This window comes from Podarcis tiliguerta (genome assembly GCF_965153285.1).
Source record: "Podarcis tiliguerta genome assembly, chromosome: 8".
In the NCBI taxonomy this organism is placed as follows: domain Eukaryota; kingdom Metazoa; phylum Chordata; class Lepidosauria; order Squamata; family Lacertidae; genus Podarcis; species Podarcis tiliguerta.
In genome coordinates, this window is record NC_139541.1 from 2689358 (window position 1) to 2708955 (window position 19598).

Below are 19598 nucleotides of genomic sequence, written 5' to 3' on the forward strand. Positions count from 1 at the left end.
AAATTCTGTTAGGGATTATTCAGAGAATTCCCGCTTTGTTTCAGGAAAGACCCAAGTATCCCCAAAGCAACCCACTTAAGTTTGAGATTATGAAAACCAAGTGCACATCCACAATTAAGACTACACATTTCTCGTAAAATATTCAGGATAAAAAGTTTTTTATTGTTTCCCAAGACTTCATGAGATTTGACTTAGAGAAAGCATATTTCAGAGGTGCTGTAAGTTAAGAGTTAAAACTGAATGTTTTACTCTCCTCAAAAAAACAAAATCTTGTGCTTCAGCTTCAATGGAAATTGAAGAGCACATTGTAAAAAAAGATTACAAAGATTTCAAAGACACATTTTGCAGAGTCAGCTTTTGTGAAAACCCACCTCCCTATTTTGACAAAGAAGACTTGGGGATCTGTAGTCCAAAAGAGCTATCATCAACATAGCAAGCTACCTTACAGTGACTCAGGGCTTGTCCACACTTCCGCTTGTCTTGTGCCCAGAAAGCCCTGGTCTGGGGGGTTTTCCGCTTGGCCCGCACTTTCTAGGAATGGTCCAAAAAGTTTTCCCCTTGCCCATTCCTTCCCCAGGGAAAATCCACTCTTTAGTGCTACTTGCATTTTCCAGTGTGGACAAATGTGTAGTTTTTTCCTTAAGTATCCCATGAAGGCAAGAATGCCCAGACCACCAGGGGGTGTCTCTGATGCTGTGAAGATGACATTCTCTGCTTCATAGGATGTTTTACTTTGATAAAGCGTTGTCAATCAGGAAGTGGTTTGATTGATGCGATTGGGCAGCATTCTTCTTGACAGGTCTGCAGGGCTGGGGCTGTTTGGGGCAGGTGCTCAGTTTGGCCCTCTTCTCTTTGCAGACAGCAGCGACAGCGAACTCGAGCTCTCGACCATCCGGCATCAGCCAGAAGGGCTGGACCAGCTCCAGGCTCTGACCAAGTTCACCAAGAAGGAGCTGCAGTCCCTCTATAGAGGCTTCAAGAACGTGAGTGGGAAGCTTCCACTGGCTTCTTGCGCCCTCCCAGACTTCCCCAAGCCGTGGGAAATCTCAGAGCATCTTTTCAGGAGACCAGATTTTTCTCTCAGGGTGGGCCACTGAAGAGTCCCAGTGTTTTTGTGCCATCTTGTTTGGATAAGTATTTTTACCCCGCTCTTGGGATGAAAAGGAGCTCCTAAAGCAGTTTTCAAAGCTTCATAATCAAGACAGTCTCTGCTTGCAATTTAAAAGATGTGGCACAAAAGGAAAGGGGATTAGGAGGGAGAAGGGGGGAAAGGAAATTCAGGCACTGGTTCTTAGTTTAAAAGTTCTTAAGAGTGTTCTTTCTGGCAGGAATGGGAGAATCAAGTTCCCTATAGTAGGAGTTGCTAACCTGCACACCACAGGGGTTGTAGGACTACATCTCCCATCAGCCCCCACCAGCCAGCATGGCAGGTGGTCAGCGATGATAGGAGCTATAGTTCAACAATATCTGGAAGGCTACAGGTTCCCCTGTCCCTCCAATATCCAGGCATAAGAAGAACAAATCTAGCCAATGGACCTAAACCAGTTAAAGATGTGATTTTCTCTCCCTGTGGAGCTGTAGTTCTGTGAGGAAAGACTGGGAGCTTTGGCAGAGACTTGGATTATTGAGCAGATCTGCCCAAGAAGCCTCGTCATTTGGCTTCAGCACGAAGTGCCTTTCAAGAAACCACCCTGCCTTTTGTTCCATGTATCTTTAATCACTGTTTCCTGTAATACTTGGCTCTCGGGCATCATCGAAATACTAAGTTAATTGTTTCTCTGCCAGTGCATATTATTCCATTTTCACTGGGCTCCATCTCAGAATTGACTGATGAATCAACAGCCTTTATTTTCTAGACAGACTTTCATGTTGCAACTTTTTTAGTATTGCTTAATGGAGAAGGTTTGACGTTCCACTTCCTCTGAATTCATGACACTTGAATTTGACTGCAAGGCCTTCTTGCACCCCAAGTAAAAAACAAAGCCCCCAGCTTCCCTTCACCTCGGCAGTCAGATCCTATAACTTAGTTGCTCATGCAACACACGGAACTCGCTCCCACAGTGATGACCACCATCTTAGATGGCTTCAAAGAAGATTAGACAAAAACAAGGAGGATAAGGCTATTAAATGGCTCAGGAATGCAATGCCTCAAGGAGATAATCTTCTGAGGCCCTTCTCCAAGAGAGGTCCAGAGGATGGCAACATGAGAACAGGCCTTTTCTGCAGTGGCCCCCTGTCTGTGGAATGCTCTCCCCTGGGAGGTTTGCCTGCCGCCTTCATTATACACCTTTAGGCACCAGCCAAAAACATTCCTCTTTAACCAGGCCTTTCGCTCATTCACACCCAATGCCCTTTTAATACGGGGGTGGGGGGGGAGAGAGAGAGTTGTTGAGTTGTTTTTGTTTTTATTTTGATTATGTGTTGTGTGTTTTTATATTGTGATTTTAAGTTGTAACCACCCTGAGACCTGTGGGTATAGGGTGGTATGCATCATCATCATCATCATCATCATCATCATCATCATCATGTGTTCCTAGACCATGATGACTATGTCCTGCCTCCACAGGAGGAGACAGCAATGCCAATACCAGGCCCTGGGACTCACCTGTGGGCAGAGTGCTCATGCTCTCGTGTCCTGCTCAAAGGATTCCCACCGGCATCTGGTTGGCCACTGTGCAAACAGGATGCTGGACAAGATGGGCCACTTTGGGCTTGATCCAGCAGACTTGCCTTATGTTCTTAACCCCACTCAGCTTCCTGGTGTGAGTGTACATGACTTACTGAAGACCTGGAGTCACCAGTGTGGTTCCCACAGGTTGTTTTTTTTTATGGTGCTCACAGGGACACACCCCTTGCTTAAGCCTTCTGTTGTTCACAATAGAGTAGGTAGCCATGTGTGTTTAGTTGTGGTGTGTGCAGTGGGCCCTCAACAATTTATCGGGATTGCAAATGTGCCCGTGAGAAAAAAGGCTGGCAACCCCTGCTCAAGACTGTCTGGCCCCACCTCACAGATGCCCATGCATTAGCAAGGTTGCCTGGAAGAAACAGGGGACTCAGCTACATAAGTAAAAAACCAGGATTTGAATGCGTTATAAACATGTAGCACCAGATGGTGCCAGAGAGCAGAAATTTTGTTTATACGTGATTTTCCATAGGGTTTTTTTTTTCTTTTGTTATAATGATCTAATTTCTGACTTCTTTATAGCATTTATTCCTGTGTATAGATTCACCCAAAGTCTATACACATGTGGCAGATAGCACATAAACTTCCACATGAAGGTGTCATTCTGGTCATGTGGAATCCTGTACTGCCTTCTTCTCCATAGATCAGGGTGGCATCCTCCAGATGTTGTTGGACTCTTAGCTCCCACCAGGCCCAGCCAGCATGCCCAATGGCTATAGTCCAGAGCAAAGGAGGGCAGCACCTTATTTATCCCTGCTGTCATGGGTGTGGCTAAGGGGGGCAGCTGCCCCCCAAATCAAGTAATTCAATAAAAATACTTAACTGAGGTTCTGCCCCCCATAACATGAAGCCTGCCCCCCAACATATATCCTGACTATGCCCATGCCTGCCATAGGTGGCCATGCTAATTCCTGGGGGCCTGGAGGTGGGGCTGCAAGTCTGCATCAGGAAGGGCAGGCTTGCAGCCCCACTCCCCAGGAACCATGTGATGGTGACACTTTCACGCCAGGATCTTGTGTTTCCCATGAGACCTGCTAATCCCACACCCAGGACCAAACAGCACTGGGAAGTGGGTCTCCTCTGCCTTAACAGTCTGGCATGCAGAAATTTTGCAGGTGGGCACTTTCCTCATCTCTTTATAAATAAATGTCTACACCTGCTTGCTTGCTTTATTTCCTGTGTATCAGGCTGTTGTTAAAGGCACAGGAGCTGGGCCAGCAAAAATGAAAGGTGGCCAGAAGACAAGTGGAAGTCAGGATGCCTGCAGCTCTCATTTTGGAGCTGGTTTAGCGGGAAGGGCCATAGCTCAGTGGAAGAGCGTCTGCTTTGCATACAGAAGGTCCCAGGTTCAGTCCCAGCAGCATCTCCAGGTGGGATTGGGAGAGACTCCCTGTCTGAAACGCTATCGCTGCTGAGAATATTGAGTTAGACCAGTCATCTGACTCGGTAAACAAGGCCGCTTCCTCCAGGAAGGACTGCAGCTCAGTGCTTGGCATGCAGAAGGCCCCAGGCTCAGTCCCTGCTGCCACTGCCAGGGTAGGGCTGGGAAACATGTCCTGCGTGAAACCTGCCCCTGCAGTCAGTCTGACAAAGTATAAGGCAGCTTCCTGCATTCTGCGTTGTGCATTCACAGCTCTCTGCAGAAACAAGAGTGAGTCACAGTGGGTGTCTAACTCTGTGTGTGTGCAAATTACGCATTACTGAGTTTGAGGACAAATTAGAGCAAAGCTTTATGTGTACTCATAAGACATATGTGGCCCCTGATGCTTCTTGAAGTCCCACATTCTTCCATTCTGTCAGAGACTAGTTCCTTTCTTCCTGTTAATATCCTCAATTTCCCTGGATTTAAAAAAAGCCCTGTCTGCCTTTTTATTACATTTTTAAAAAACTTTTTACCTGCTTCTATGGCTTGGGGAAAGTAAGTTCCCTCCCTCAGCTTTCTAAAAACCAAGTGGGATGCTTCTGCAATGCTACATTTGCAATATATGTGTCTGTGTGTGGTGTACTAAAGTTAGAATCCAGTAGCTGGATTCGTCTGTTGTAAGGACCTTCTGTATACTAATTTAAGAGCAACCCTGTCAAATCCAATCAGGCTTAATTCTGAGTAGACCTGCATAGGATTGAAAATTCTAATGTACTCATGGGGAAATTATCTTTATTCCATATTGGTTCACTCAATGCCCTTTTCTCTCTCTAGCTACACCTAGCTCTGGTTCTGCCTGCTCCTGGCATGTGGTTCTTTAAGACGTGATGGAGTCGACTCTGTGGGGCCACCTAATTTGGTTGAGGATGGTCTTGTGATTTTTGTTTTGGGTCAGATGTTGGGCCATAACAGAAAGTGAGGCTTGGGGTGGAAGTGCACATGGGACCTGAGTGAGGCTTTGCTGCTATTTGCTGGGAACACTTGTTTCCAAGTGGCCAGTGGATGAACCTCCAGAGGGTAACTTCCTTCTGCCTTGCATTGATAGGAGTGCCCCAGCGGCTTGGTGGATGAAGAGACCTTCAAACTGATCTATGCTCAGTTCTTCCCGCAGGGAGGTGAGTCTGGGACTGATGTCTTCCTTTCAGCTGCTATTTGGGTTAAGGCACTGAGCCCCCTGCAAGAGTGATGCTGCCACAAAGCTTTTCCCCAGAACGGCAGTCCATGCAAAAGCAAGAATGCCTAGCCAACTTCTAATGCTGTGCCTCTGCCAGCCTGGTGCGCTCCAGGTGTTATGGACTACAACTCCCATCAGCCTACCAGGTTGGCAAAGTCTGCTACATATACATCCAAATATGTATTGCTGCCTGTATTGGCTGGTGAAGGCAGGTGAACATGGCAAGGATGTGGGTGGATTCCTATGGTAAAAATACCCAGGTACCTAAGCAGAACTTGAATAACCATCAAACCAGTTTAATTCCCCCAGAGAATTCTGGGAACTGTAGTTTTATTAGGGGGTGGTTATATGTGTGCTAGAAATTGTCAGCATTCTTAGCTCCATAACTAAGGTGGCCACTTAAGCATTGCCAAAAAAAGCAGAAATGTAACACCAAAATTATAGGACACAGATTTGTATATAAAGTTTGAGTAATTGTAATTTGATGAGGATGCACAGAATTATTTGTACGCTATCCCCAGCCTTCTCTCAGAACTACCATTTCAGGGCCCACGTGGATGTAATTGTGCCTATACCCTTAGAAGCATGGCCAAGACCAGTGAAACTTGGGTTCAAATCCTTTCTCTCTCATGCACAACTTAACCTCAGGATTATTATTTTTAAATAATATTTATTAAGTTTCCCAATTTAACAATCCAATAAAGTCAACATTAAAAGCATTCCAAATTATAAAACAATCAAACAATCCAAATATTAAGCCAAATCATATATCTTTGTTTGACTTCCCATGCTCTGAGGTTGGAGGATTGCCATCATCTCACTTTTGCACTGCTTTCTTAATTATTCCAGGTGATTCCCATAAATCAATCCGATGTTAATCCTTCGTTCATTTTCACAGCCTCTGAGTTCGTCCCAACTTAACCTCAGGATTGCTGTGATGATAAAAATGTGATTATAAAAAAAATCCCATGGATGTCATCTTGAGTCCTCAAAATAAATGCAGGACATGGATAGATGTCCTCAGCAACATGGGGACATTGCTCCAGCAACTTGTGTGGTGGCCGGGCAAATAATGTGGTTCCTTCACAGGTGCTATTCCATCTTGCCCAAGAGAAAGATGTTTCTGTGAAGCAGGTCCTTTCCTGCTGCCAAGATGTGTGAGCCAGGGAAGGGCCGTCACTCAGTGCTAGAACACATGTTTGCATGCAGAAGGGGTCGGGTTCAGTCCCCAGGCTGGGAAGCCCCTGAAGAGCCCCCGCCCATCAGCACTGACTAGGATTGAGAAAGATCTGTGGCCCCCTAGATGTCGCTGGACTCTGGCTCCCATCAAGCCCAGCCAGCGAGTTGTTGGACTACTACTCCCATCATCCTTAACCATCATCAAGGATGATGGGAGTTGGAGTTGAGCAAGTCTGGAGGGCTCACACCATGCTGAGCTAAATGAACCAACCCTCCTGGCAGTATCCAGCACCTTCCTGTGTTCCTGCTTCGTAGGCAGAGTGAATAAGCAAGACCCCACAAGCCCCTGTAGCCCACCTGCTTCTGCTGTTCCCTCTGCAGATGCCACCATGTACGCGCATTTCCTGTTCAATGCCTTTGATGTGGACCGGAATGGAGCCATCCGCTTCGAGGTAAAGTGCTCTTCTCTCTCTTCCTTGGGTTGTGGCTCCAGGGAGTCCTTGGTGAACCATTTGGGAGGTAAAATTGGTTGGAAGCAATGGGACAGGTGGGGAAGGCCTCTCTTCTCGCGATCTACACGCCAACAATTCTTTTGCTGAACATCACCTTGCTCAAAGAGGTTTTGGGTTGGGTACAAAACCCTGCCAAGCCTGTTTCCCAGAGGCGAAAGTAAGAGTGAACAGGTATTCTCTTAATCTGCAGGCTGTTGCTCTGTGGGGAAAATGCAAATGGTGCTTTCTTGGGTGCCATTTCCCAGCCTCAAACATACCCCACAAGTGTTCCATTTTAAGCGGGACATCCAGAATCCCAGCTTCTGTTTGCATCCCAGAATGTCCCTTTTTCAGTCCTGCACTTTGGTGTGAGTCCTTGCCCCAGACCAAAAGAACCCTGCTGAGATCAGAGAGCTGGACCAGAAAGCGTATCCCTTCTGATGTCCTGATTTGGGGAATGAAAATGTTGGAGGATATGCCTTCAGCCGATGCACCATATTCACCAGGACTGAAGGGGGGTGTGAAGGGGGAAGTACAGAGCAAAGAGGCACAGGTTCAGCAGCAGTTGGCAACCTTTTGGAGCAGTGGGCACATTTGGAATTTTGACAAAGTGCTGTGGGTGCAAGGCACAAAATGGCAGCTACAGGGGCTCTGCATAATGGCAAGATCAGAAAAAGAGGCAGGACCACAAAATGGTGAGGGGATGCCCCCCCCCGACACACCAGCTGCCCCATCAATGGGAGCATGGCACCCACATTATCTACTGCTGCACTTGCTGAGAAAGAGAAGCTGTGTGCACCTCTCCTCTGTTCAGAATGGATGAAACCTTTCACAGGCGCCATAGTGCATGCAGGCACATGGGAGCATTCTGTTGGTCTCCCCTGCTCTGGGGTCAGTATATCCCCTGCATGCTTCCTTTGCCAGTGCCAGCTCCCAATTTTGCGGCAGAGGGGCTTGAGCAAGATCCCTTAAGGTAGCCCTTTAGGAGAAAGGAAACTCTTGTCCTAAACCTTCATTGCCTTGCGGGGTATCTTCAAGAGAAGAAAAGGCTAAGGAGTAAATCCTACACAAATCCAACGACAGTTGGATGGCACCTTCCGGCAACTCCTGCAGCCAAGCTGGTGCCAAACATCTTGCTCTGCTTTCCTTTGGACCACATCAGCGAGGCTGGGGGGGGGGTCTTGTCATCTGGGACGGCCAGGTTCTCCCAGGCTTGCACCCCAGGGAGGTCACTTTGGTGCTGCTAGCAAAGCGGATTGATGGAGGCACACTCCATTGTCTCTTGAGACAGACAATGCCAACAGCAACAACATATAGTTAACAACTATTAGTTGTGTACATTGCTTCCAATGGGTCTACTCCAAGTATGAATAACATTGGATGCAACACAGAGTTGGAAGGTGTCAGCATAAAAACCGCTCTTGAATCTGCAGTAGAAAAGCCTTAATTGGCCTTAAGGAAATTCACAGACGTAGCAAATTTCAGAGAAGCAGGGAGAGTTCCAGCATCGTCGGGGAGGTCCTGAGGCTTTGCAGATTATACACAGTACACGCATTACAAAGGCACTGCATGAAAAGGCTGTAGCTCAGTTGTAGAGCATCTGCCCTGCATGCAGAAGGTCCCAGGTTCAGTCCCCAGCATCTCCAGGTAGAATTGGGAGAAACTCCCTGTCTGGATCCCTGGGCAGCCACTTGAAGGGCTTGTCCACACTTCTGTTTGTTCTGTGCTTGTTCTGTGGGTCCGAGAGGTTTTACATTTGCCCCCCTGCTTTTCCTGGGAATCCTGCTGTTTGCCACTGAATGTCATTTGGGTTTCCTGTGGATTGATGCTTCTTCTGATTCAGTGATAAACAGCAGGTTTTCCTGGGGAAAGTGGCAGGGCATATGAAAAACCTCTTGGAGCCATCCCTAGAAAACACTGGGCAGCTAGCTGGACCAAAGGACCAAACTCAAATCAATCAGCATAAGGCAGCTTCCTATGTTCCTATTACGTCCTATTTGGCTGGAAGTGGCTGCCTGAGAGTGGAGGGAAGGTGTGCTCTTTTCATGGGAGCTACACCATGGGATACCCAATTGCTCTGCCCCTTCCTCTCTTGCAGGATTTTGTCATTGGCCTCTCCATCTTGTTGCGTGGGACGGTGCATGAGAAGCTCAAGTGGGCATTCAACCTTTATGACATCAACAAGGATGGCTATATCACCAAGGAGGTGAGTTGTGTGTGTGTGTGTGTGTGTGTGAGAGAGAGAGAGAGAGAGAGAGAGAGAGAGAGAGAGAGCTTGTGCTTGTGCTCTGGCATCCTTGAGGCTACCTTTTAATATGTCTCTACTGTCCTTACTTACAACATAAACCTTGTCTGTCCCTGGTAAAGCGTTGTCCTGTGTTGTCCCATCTTTGCCTTTGGGGATGATTTGTTAAAACTGTCCTTCTTGGTAGTATGAAGTTTTTAGCGTCCCTGTTCTTCAGGGTTTAGCTCTGGGCTCATTCAGATGACACCTATTTATTAAGCATTCATCCTGATTTGTTTGCACAGCTCTATACTTCATCAGGCCAAGGTATTCAGATGGATACTGGGACCTTCTGCATGCAAAACACATCCTCTCCTACTGCGCCACAGTCCTTGTGGTTTGAAGAAAGGGGTGGTTTAAATAGGAAGCTGCCTTATCTCAAGTCAGACCATTGAGTCCATCTAGTTCAATAAAGTGTGCACTACCTGGCAGGGGGTCTCGAGGGAGGAGTCTTTCCCAGCCCTACTTGGAGATGCTGGGGATTAAATCTGGGGCCTCTTGCATGCAAGTTAGATGCTCTACCCACTCAGCTACAGCCTCTTCCCCCGGCTGGAAGTCAGGGCTGATTAAGAAGTGCAAAAATCCTTTACATTACTCTTAAGCTTCTTGCCTTTGAGCAGTCAAACTAAAGAGTCCACTAAAGACAGAAAAGGAGTGGGGAGAAAGCTGGCTTCACCCGGCCTCTTGACTGCTCTGAAAGCTTTGCTGTCCTTCTCTGCCAGGAGATGTTGGCAATAATGAAGTCCATCTATGACATGATGGGCCGCTACACCTACCCAATCTTGCGGGAAGATGCTCCCATTGAACACGTGGAGAAGTTCTTCCAGGTAAGGGGACTGGGGGTGCGGGCAGCAGGTAATTCCTTGATTAGCCAAGAAAGCAGCTGGGAGGCGCTGAAAAGGAGCAGGCAAGGTGAAATCAGGGGGCAACAGAAGTTACAGGTGCCTGAAGCTGTTGTGTAGACACAAAAGTCCATGGCAGGATGGTGCAATTCTCCGCAAGCGCCTGCTGTGTGTTTTCCTTCTAGGTATATCTGGACCACGACTCCCATCATCCTTGGCCATGGCCCATGTTGGCCAAGACTGAGGGGCACTGGACTGTCTCACCCCAGACATTACTGCCTGACAACTGCAGTCCTCAGCTGGGGTACTGCATGCCCCAGAGCTGCACTTACTGTGCATGCCAGAGACTGAGGGCAGTATCTGACTAACGTGTCCTGTCAGCACAAGGGTTTCTGCTTGCTCAATGAAGCATCCCTGCCACACACCTTTAGATGTGCTCTGGAGGGCTGGGGAACTCCTAGAACAGATTTAGGGGGCTGCAAAGAGAGGAGAGGAAGGGAAGTTCAGTTGCACAAGCAGAAATCCTAGCAGTGACAGGCGGCCTTAACTGGATACCGCCCTGAGGGTTGCATCCAGTGCTCCCCCCCCAGGGGGTACTTAAGGGTATGCAGTACCGGCACCTCTTTTTTTAGTTTAAAAGTGTGACACTTATAACAACTTCATGGTGAGCACAGACACCCATTTTTCTAGAAAAAGGGCACTGGTTTCATCCAGCCGTGTCATCTCATCCACACAAGGACTTCCTTTTGTGCAATGGAGCTTGCCCTCCTTTCCTTCCCCTACATGCCCCCCAATCTGTTTGGGGGTTCCCACAACCCTCTGGGACAGACTGGGAGACAGGTGAGTGGAGGGAAGAAAGAGTTCATCGTGCAACCCCCAGGTTTTTAGTGTTGCAGCTCCAGCCTTCTGGAATCAGTGCCCAGCTGAAATTAGCCAAGCACCAAGCCTTCTGACACTGGTTGAAGATGTTTTTTGTTTAAGAAGGCTTTCCCCTGTCATTTTATGGAATAATAAACATACAGTTTTCGAAATGGTTTTATTGCTTTTGTTTTACTGAGTTTGTAATCTTTTGCATTTTATCTTGTTTTGCTGCACATTACTTTGGTAGTAACATTTTGTGGTTTATAAATCTGCAGATAAATAAATAAATAACTGGTGGAGGCCCCAGGTTCTTACTTAAGGACTTCGTAAGTCTCTGCTTCATGTTTATGAAGCAAGCATTCTGGGGAAACAAAACTAGGCTCAGCTGGGGGTGGGGGTTGCCGTTTACTGAGGCTGTTATCTTATGGAAGTTTGAGTGCTGTCCATCAGAGCACATTGGGACTTAACAGCAGATGCTGATTCAGACTGCCAGTGGAAGCAGGGTCTGAAGCTGCAGGAGAGGGGACAGGGAATCCCTCCATAGACTGTCCGGTGGGGCACTGCAGGCACCTCAGGCAGGCTTGCACACCCTGGGGGAGGAGAAGGGTGGGGCAATGCATTTATAGGGTCTGGACTCTGCATATCTGAGTCAGGCATCTGTTATTCACACAGCACATTTTGCATTTCAGAAAATGGACAAAAATCAGGATGGCGTGGTCACTATGGAGGAGTTCCTAGAGACTTGTCAGAAGGTGAGCTCAAGAACAGCCCCACAGAATCCTGCAGCAAGAGACCAACAGCCTGGTGCTCTTTTTAAAAGGAGTGGGGGCGGTGTGCTTTTTTTATTTAAAAAGTTTAAAGCTCTTCTGTTTAAGGGGTCCAATAAATACCCACTTTCAAGCTGAGTATGAAAATCTGAAATCATTGGGAACACTTTAAAATTATTATTTTTTTAATTTGGAGGTGTTGGCAATTCAAAACTGATTCAAAATGACAGTGGAAATGTAGCAGTTGTGCTGCTTTGTATGGTTGTCACGGACACCATCCAATAGGCACTGCCCATGGCTCATGCATGCCCACCAGAGGAAACTCAGCCATCATACTTGTTGAGGAAATAATCGCTGGATTCAACTATAACTCCATGATCTTCCATTATCACAGTGTTTCCAGAATGTCAGAGAGCTGGCACATTTATTGCGGAATTAAGATTGGAGGGACACACTTTCCCTCTTTGTGTAAGGCTTGCCCACTGCATGAGTCACTGATCTGGATTTGCCTCCTGGTTTGTGGATATAAGCCCAGATCAGTGACTTAAGCAGAGATGTAGCAAGCAGCCTCCTCTGATTCTGCTGCCTCTTTGCACTGAAAATTATTGAGCCATCTAGTCAGACCTGTTGCAGAGACAAGCAGAAGTACCCATCCCCATCAGAGGCTGATTGAAGATGCTAAGGCCACAGCAATGAATCCTGCAGGGTGGCACTGGGCACCCTCCTCTGTGTAGATGAGTGCTTTGGGCTTCCTTATCAGAATCTTTAATGAGGGTGTAATGTATTTCTCCATGAAGTTTGGGAATTCCTCTAGGATAAGCCTAAAGATGATGAACTTTGTTCACATTTTTCATCCCCGCCTCGTCTCTGAGCAGTGCTGCTATTGTGCTTGTTCCCAGCTGGCAGGCTCCCCATGGGGACATCTGGTCAGCGCCTGTGAGAGCAGGAAGCTCAACTGGATGGGCTGCCGGCCTCACCCAGCAGGTGCTTTTCTTGGGCTCCTAGTCAGTCACTCAGACCTCCTCTCTCTCTGTCTCCCTGCACCAGGATGAGAACATCATGACCTCCATGCAACTGTTTGAGAACGTCATCTAGGGCGCCACCGCCAGGGATCCCACCACGTCTCTCCCGCCCCACCTGCCTCCTTGGCCTGCACTTGGACAGACCTGTCCATCTTTCTTGTGAAGCACACACGTCTTTCCGAGGAAACAAAGAAAACAACCAAAAAACTCTTTTTATATTTCAGGGTGGGGGGAAATAAAAGACAAAAAGGGAAAGAGATGCTGTTTGCTTGCAAGATTTGCTGGATGCTCACAACTGAATGTCTAGGAGCCGAGGGATTGCGGGGGGAGGGGCGGGGGGGGAGTGACTGGGCTCTTACAGGAATCTCTGGCACAGCAGGGAATTGCTCCGAGAGAAGAGATGCCTCGTCGGCCCAGGGAAAGATATTTTTCTAGCAGCATATTGGAGAAGGATTCTGCTTTTCTGAGAGTGAATGGCAGCACTTCTCCTCCCCCAAATTTATTGAGCTCCATTTCTCAAACACCAAATCCTTCAGTACTTGAATAGGGCCGTTTTCCCCTTCAGAGTTGTGCTTTTGCACAGCTGCTGTTCATTTCAGCCAGCCTTGAATAGGGAACTACCGTTTTGCACACCCGCCATCCCTCATGGGGGGCCATCTCTGCCCCCTCCCACCCCCCAGCTGGGCCCTCCTGCTCCATATTCTGCATTTCACATTTCCCCCGCCCTCCACTCTCCCTTCAGCTGAAGTGAGAGGGACAGGATGCCCAAGTCGCTATGGAAACCCTGACTCCTGACGGACTGTGGCCTGCAGGGGCTGTTGGGAAGTGTGCAAGAGCAGCAGCAGCAGCAGCAGAGCTCTCTGGATGTGTGTGAGCTCTGCAGAGTTGCACCACTGCAGGCAAGTCCTTGGATCCTGATCTCCGCTAGCCAGTGCTGGGCTGACATATTCTCATGGAAAGCAGAAGGATGGTATAGACTTTAAAGTCCTTGGCCTTGTATTTGGCTTGTTACGGCCCACATGCCTCTTCTGCTGCGTATATACACACAACCTTTAAAGCAAATTCAAAGCATATTCTTTCCCTCAAAGAATTCTGAGTTTGCTCTTCCCAGAGTTACAGTTCCCAGCAACTCTTGACAACAGTGCCCATAATTCTTTGAGGGAATGTCCTTCGAATGTGCTTTAAAGGCAGTGGGTATACACAGCATATGCAAGTGGTCCCACCAGAGATGTTTTCCACATTGGTCTGCTCCATAGCTCCTGGGCATTTGCAGAGGGCTCTTGGATGCATTCTAGGGCATAGACACCATTTATGCAGGTGGTTGGGATACATTTCACAGGTCATGTAAAATGCAGCCTGGAAGGTGTCCCAGAATGCTTTGTAATAAGCATGGCACAGAGAGATCGGGAATGTTGAGCAAGCTGCCATTCAGAAAATCCTGACTGCCCTTTCTTGACCTTCCTCTCCCTTAATGAGGAAGTCCAGGGATTGCAGAAATTTGAAAAGCAGAGATGGGTTGACCCCCCCGCTCCCATTTCCATTCTTGTTCCACATCTCTGCCTGCCTCTTGGTTTAATTTAGGGATTCTACCATTACTTTTCGCTTTGCATTTGTACCCTTCTCTTACAAGTTACTGATATACACCAGCACATATTTGCACTGATCAAATCACAGTGCAAAACAAAAGGAAAGTGAGTCCTGATGTGATCACATTACAATTCCATTTTGTGGTGCAATTTAATCAAAACACTGATGTCCATTAGTAATTTGCATAGGAAAGGAAAATACCTGAAGTGGAACTTGCAGCAAACTCTGGCTTTGCAGGAGTCTGTACAAAGCTCAGGAATCAAAAATTCAGAATGACTGATTGCTTATTCCAGAAACCAGATCAGGGAATCTGGGATGTCAAACCCAGAGGGGGAGATTTCATGAGCGTCCCTAAGAAAACCACCATCCGTGCCATAAACCCAAAATGTGACCAGACTCAGCACTTCAAAAAGGACTTGGCCCTACACATTGCAATGTCCATTTCATATTTCTCTTCTTGTTCTCTCCAGACGCAGATGGCTACAGTATTGCTCCCCGTCACACACAGACTCATAGAATCATAGAGTTGGAAGGGACCTTGAGGGTCATCTAGTCCAACCCCCTGCGATGCAGGAATCTCAGCTAAAGCATCCATTGCAGATGGCCATCCAGTCTCTGCTTCAAAACCTCCAAAGAAGGAGAGCCCAATACACAATCTCCCTGCTCTGATTGCCTTGGGCAAGACAGGGTCTCCCATTGCCAACCAGGCTACAAAGTGTGGTTCCCTTGTCCTCTCCCACCCACACCCCAGATCCCTCTCAGGATGTTGTGAGTTTGTACTCAATGCTTCCTGACATATGTACAGTATAAGGAATGGCCGCATGTCCCACTAGCCTTTCATTCCAGCATCTCCTAAACCTCCTTTCACAGCACAATATGGGGAGACAGTCGCTGGTTCTTGTTCTCTGTAACTACTTGATATTCAGTCACTGTATATTTTAATAAAATAAGCATCAAAAAAGACCAAGGAGTTTCAGCCCATCGTATTTCTCTAGGGTTGCTGAGATGCCCTTACATTTTGTTCCAGCAAACCAGTGTCACCCAATGTGATGCCATCCAGATGTTCTTGAACTGCACCTCCTGCCATCCCTGATCATTGGCCATCCTGGCTGGAGATGGGGGGAGTTGGAGTGCAACATCTGGAGGACCACAAAGAAACCACTGAATGGGTAAGGATTGAACAGCTTCTGAGTGATGGAAGTATGTGTGTGTGTAAGCAGTTGTGGAAGAAATGTCCAGGTGCTCTTGGAGTGATAGGTGAGAAGGACCATAGCTCAATAGTAGATCATCTGCCTTGTATGCAGAAGACCGCAGGTTCAGTCCCTGGCATCTCCTGGCAATGTTCCCTCTGAAACCCTGGAGAGCTGCTGCCAGTCAGTGTAGACAGTACTGAGCTGGATGGACCAATGGTCTGATACCCAACTTGGGCAAAGAAAATGCCGCAAGGACATTATGGCTGAGATAGCAGAGTTGCACTTTTGGTCTCATTTGGTTATAGCAGTTCAGGAGAGCTGGGCATGTTTAATCCTGATTTCGGTGAAACAAAGCGCTAAACTCTTGGGCATGTTTACTCACAAATGAATCGCACTGAGCTTACTCCCAAGCAAGTATTGTACTCATAACAGTATGGGATTGAAGTCATAAGTGCATGTAACTGCACCCGGTTGGGGCCATTGCACATTCTAGCAATCGTCCATTTTACTTTAATTTTTAAATTAAACATTAAACCTGGTGAAGCAGCTGGATTCTTAGGGACCAAGAAACCTGCAGACAGGACCAGAGCACAAGAGCACTCATCCTCCGCCTGTGGTTTCCAGCAACTGGTATTCAGAAGCATTATTGCCTCCAGTTGTGGAGGCAGAGCAGAGCCATCCTGGCTATGAACCCATCAATAGCCTTCTCCTCTATGACTTTATCCAGTCTTCTTTTTAAAGTCATCCAGATTGGTGGCCACCACTGATGCCTACTTGCTTCATTGGATGTCCACAGGTTCTAGTGTTATGCGAGAAGGAGATAAACTTTTCTCTGCTTTCTCCATGCCATGAATCATTTTTTGAACGTCTGCCATCTCACCTCTTACTTGCCTTTTCTCTGTACTAAAAAGTCACTGCAACCTTTCTTCGTGGCTAGAATGACTCTTGTCCTGCAAGTACTTTCTGTACTATGGAGAAAATAATATCACTGTACTGTCCCCATTGATGGAGATGGCCCAAGTAGGCCACCTGACCGCCCCTGCCGTGCTTATATTGTGATTTGGGCATTGTTATTATCTCCATATTGGGGGGGGGCAGTAAGCGCATGAGGACACCACGTCTGAGGAAGACGCTCCCATCCCTGCTGCAGGGTGGCCCACTGTTAACATCCCCAAACAGCTCATCAGAATGGTGTACACTGTGAGTGTTGGGTGGGGCTTAGGCTTGCCGCCTGTTCCGTATAACACAGCATTGTCTCATATTTCAAAGTAAAATGCTATGTCCTGTATTGTAGTTTGTCCTGTATCCCCCATATTTCTGCTATGCTGCTGCTCTCTCTCTCTGCCAAGTTATGGATCCTCTTCAAATGTCCCCCTCTGCTCCTACATGGAAGACATTGCTGGCTTGGTTGGAGAAACCGCCTCTCGCTTTTTCTTTTCCTTTTCCCTCCTCACACTCTCCTCATCTCGCCCCCAAGGAGGAGCAAACCAGGGCAAGGCTTTCATGCTGCTGCTTCCAGGAAATCAGCCCTGAGTGCTCAGAGGAAGGCCAAATCCTGAAGCTGAGGCTCCAAGACTTTGGCCACCTCATGAGAAGAGAAGACTCCCTGGAAAAGACCCTGATGCTGGGAAAGATGGAGGGCACAAGGTGAAGGGGACGACAGAGGATGAGATGGTTGGACAGTGTTCTCGAAGCTACAAACATGAGTCTGACCAAACTGCGGGAGGCAGTGGAAGACAGGAGTGCCTCACGTGCTCTGGTCCAGAGGGTCAAAGAGTCGGACACGACTAAACAACAACAAGAAGAAGCCTAGAAGCCCCCATTCCGAACATTGTTATCCGCATATTTTTTTGGGGGGGGAGTAGCTCCCCACAAGGTTTTCCCCATCCCCCACCCCTCCGCCCCATCTCATATTTTCTCTTTTATTCAGAAATCTAACATGTGGAACAAAGCTCACCCCATCATTAGAAGAGAAGATGTTTATTTTGCTCTGGCTGTGCCAGTTCAGGTGGGCTGGGCTGCTGTTTGGGTTTTTGGTTTGTTTTTGTTTCGTTGCAGGGAGGTGCTGCTTTTTTTGTATCTTTCTTTTGGATTTTGTGATTTATGTGGAAATAGTTCAGTTTGGTTGCGCATATTTTGATGTTTTATATATTACTAATGGGGGACACAGGTGGCGCTGTGGTCTAAACCACTGAGCCTCTTGGGCTTGCTGATCAGAAGGTCTGCAGTTCGAATCCCCATGACGGGGTGAGCTCCCGTTGCTCGGTCCCTGCTCCTGCCAACCTAGCAGTTTGAAAGCACGTCAAAGTGCAAGTAGATAAATAGGTACCACCCCGGCAGGAAGGTAAACAGCATTTCCGTGCGCTGCTCTGGTTCGCCAGAAGCGGCTTAGTCATGCTGGCCACATGACCCGGAAGCTGTATGCCGGCTCCCTCGGCCAATAAAGCGAGATGAGCGCCGCAACCCCAGAGTTGGTCACGACTGGACCTAACGGTCAGGGGTCCCTTTACCTTTACTTTCGTTATGCTGCAGTTATGCATTTTTTCATGTTGTGAGCCGCCTTGAGCATGGTTTCAGCTGTGGAAAGGCGGCAGACAAATAAAACTATGTATATCTGCATGTATGTGGGGGTTCAGTAACACTTCGTCACAGTAACTCGGCATCAGAGGGTGACACGATGGGCCGCGGCTTCTCGATAAACCTGCCTCAGCCAAGAAAAAAAAAGTTGAAGGCGCCATTGGAAGCTTCCCCGCCCCGCCTACAGAGCGAGGTGCATGCTGGGAGTTGCAGTTTATGCGCCGACCAGGAAACCCTGGCTGGAGGTCGCTGTGCGCCGCTAGACAGGTGAGGGGCTGCAGTTGCTGCGGCGGCCAAGGGGGCTCCGCGGCGGGGGGACCGCGCCCTGGACCGGCTGCCTCGGGACGCCAAAGGGGTCAGAAGCCTTTTGTCCCGGGCGGGGCTCCTCGCCCGCAGGCGCCCCCAGGTGCCGCGCGCGGGGTTCGGGACCTCCAGTCCGGCCGCCTCTCGGAGCAGCGAGCGCGGGGCTGCGGGAAACGCCGCTCCTCAGCCCGCGCGCAAGATGGAGGGGAACGTCCCCCCTTTCGTGCAGCGCGCTTCGTGGAAGAAAACTCGCGGCAGGCGGGCTCGGCCGCGCACTCTCCACTTTCCATACTTCTACGGCCACGCGCACCTGCTGAGCCCGCCGCCGCCGCGCTGCCCCCTGGGAGCTGTAGTCCGCGCGCCTACCTGGGCTGGAGGCCGGGGAGCGAAGGTCCGCCGCACCTCTTCCAGGCGCCTGACCGCCCCCCCCTCCTCCTCTTGGGGGTCTCCGGGGGGAGGCGGGGGGCGGAGGCAGCAGGAAGGGCACCGCCCCCCGCGGCGCGCCTGCTCTTCCCTTCAGCCCCAGACCGGGAATCTGCTTCTTTTCTTGCCTTTCCTCCTCCGAGGAGGCGCCGCCTCGAGTTCTCTCCCTTGCTTGAGTAGGTCGGGTTAGACCAGGGGTCAGCAAACTTCTCCAGCAGCGGGCTGGTCCAATGTCCCTCAGACCTTGTGGGGGCCGGATTATATTTTGGAAAAAAATTAAAATGAACGAATTCCTCTTCCCCACAAAAAACCAGAGATGCGTTTTAAATAAAAGGGCACATTCTACTCATGTAAAAAAGATGCTGATTCCTGGACCGTCTGCTGGCCAGATTGAGAAGGCGATTGGGCCGGATCCAGCTCTCAGGCCTTAGTTTGCCTACCCCTGGATTGGGCCAAGAGGGAGCAAGTGGCCGGCTGGCCCAAGGTCACCTGGTGAACTTCATGGCTGAATGGAGATTGACCCATAGAATCAGAATGGTCGAGTTGGGAGACACCCTGAGGGACATCTAGTCCAGCCCCCTTTAGTGGGCTAGTCATGGCGCCACACTGGCTCTTGGATACGGTTTTGGCCGCCAGCCTCTGTGTTATGGGCTCAGCTCCAGATTGCTGCCATTCCAGCTGGGGCTGATGGACGCTCTGTTCCAGCAACATCTTGGGGGGGGGACAGGTTGGTGAAGACTGTCCTACATCTGCGAGTAGTCCCATATTCTTCCCTTCAGAAAATCTGCC

The 19598-nt window shown here is 48.7% G+C and overlaps 2 protein-coding genes across 5 annotated transcripts in view; both read left to right on the forward strand.

Annotated features, from left to right (window-relative positions):
• KCNIP3 (potassium voltage-gated channel interacting protein 3) overlaps positions 1–15276 on the forward strand; it is a 123054-nt gene extending 107778 nt beyond the window's left edge. For 3 of the 4 annotated variants that reach the window (XM_083454222.1, XM_083454223.1, XM_083454220.1), the window contains 7 exons: positions 859–983; positions 5152–5221; positions 6841–6911; positions 9049–9156; positions 9957–10061; positions 11627–11689; positions 12752–15276. In XM_083454222.1, coding sequence (XP_083310348.1) covers positions 859–983; positions 5152–5221; positions 6841–6911; positions 9049–9156; positions 9957–10061; positions 11627–11689; positions 12752–12799 — 590 coding nt within the window. In that variant the 3' untranslated portion in view covers positions 12800–15276. The remainder of the gene's footprint in view (positions 1–858; positions 984–5151; positions 5222–6840; positions 6912–9048; positions 9157–9956; positions 10062–11626; positions 11690–12751) is intronic. The other variant, XM_083454221.1, reaches the window with a different exon arrangement.
• A 3023-nt stretch (positions 15277–18299) lies between these two features.
• The window catches only part of LOC310683814 (oxaloacetate tautomerase fahd2, mitochondrial), a gene marked incomplete at its 5' end in the record, with an annotated part of 13305 nt that continues 12006 nt past the window's right edge, over positions 18300–19598 (forward strand). The window contains one exon of the mRNA XM_083454218.1: positions 18300–18350. Coding sequence (XP_083310344.1) covers positions 18300–18350 — 51 coding nt within the window. The remainder of the gene's footprint in view (positions 18351–19598) is intronic.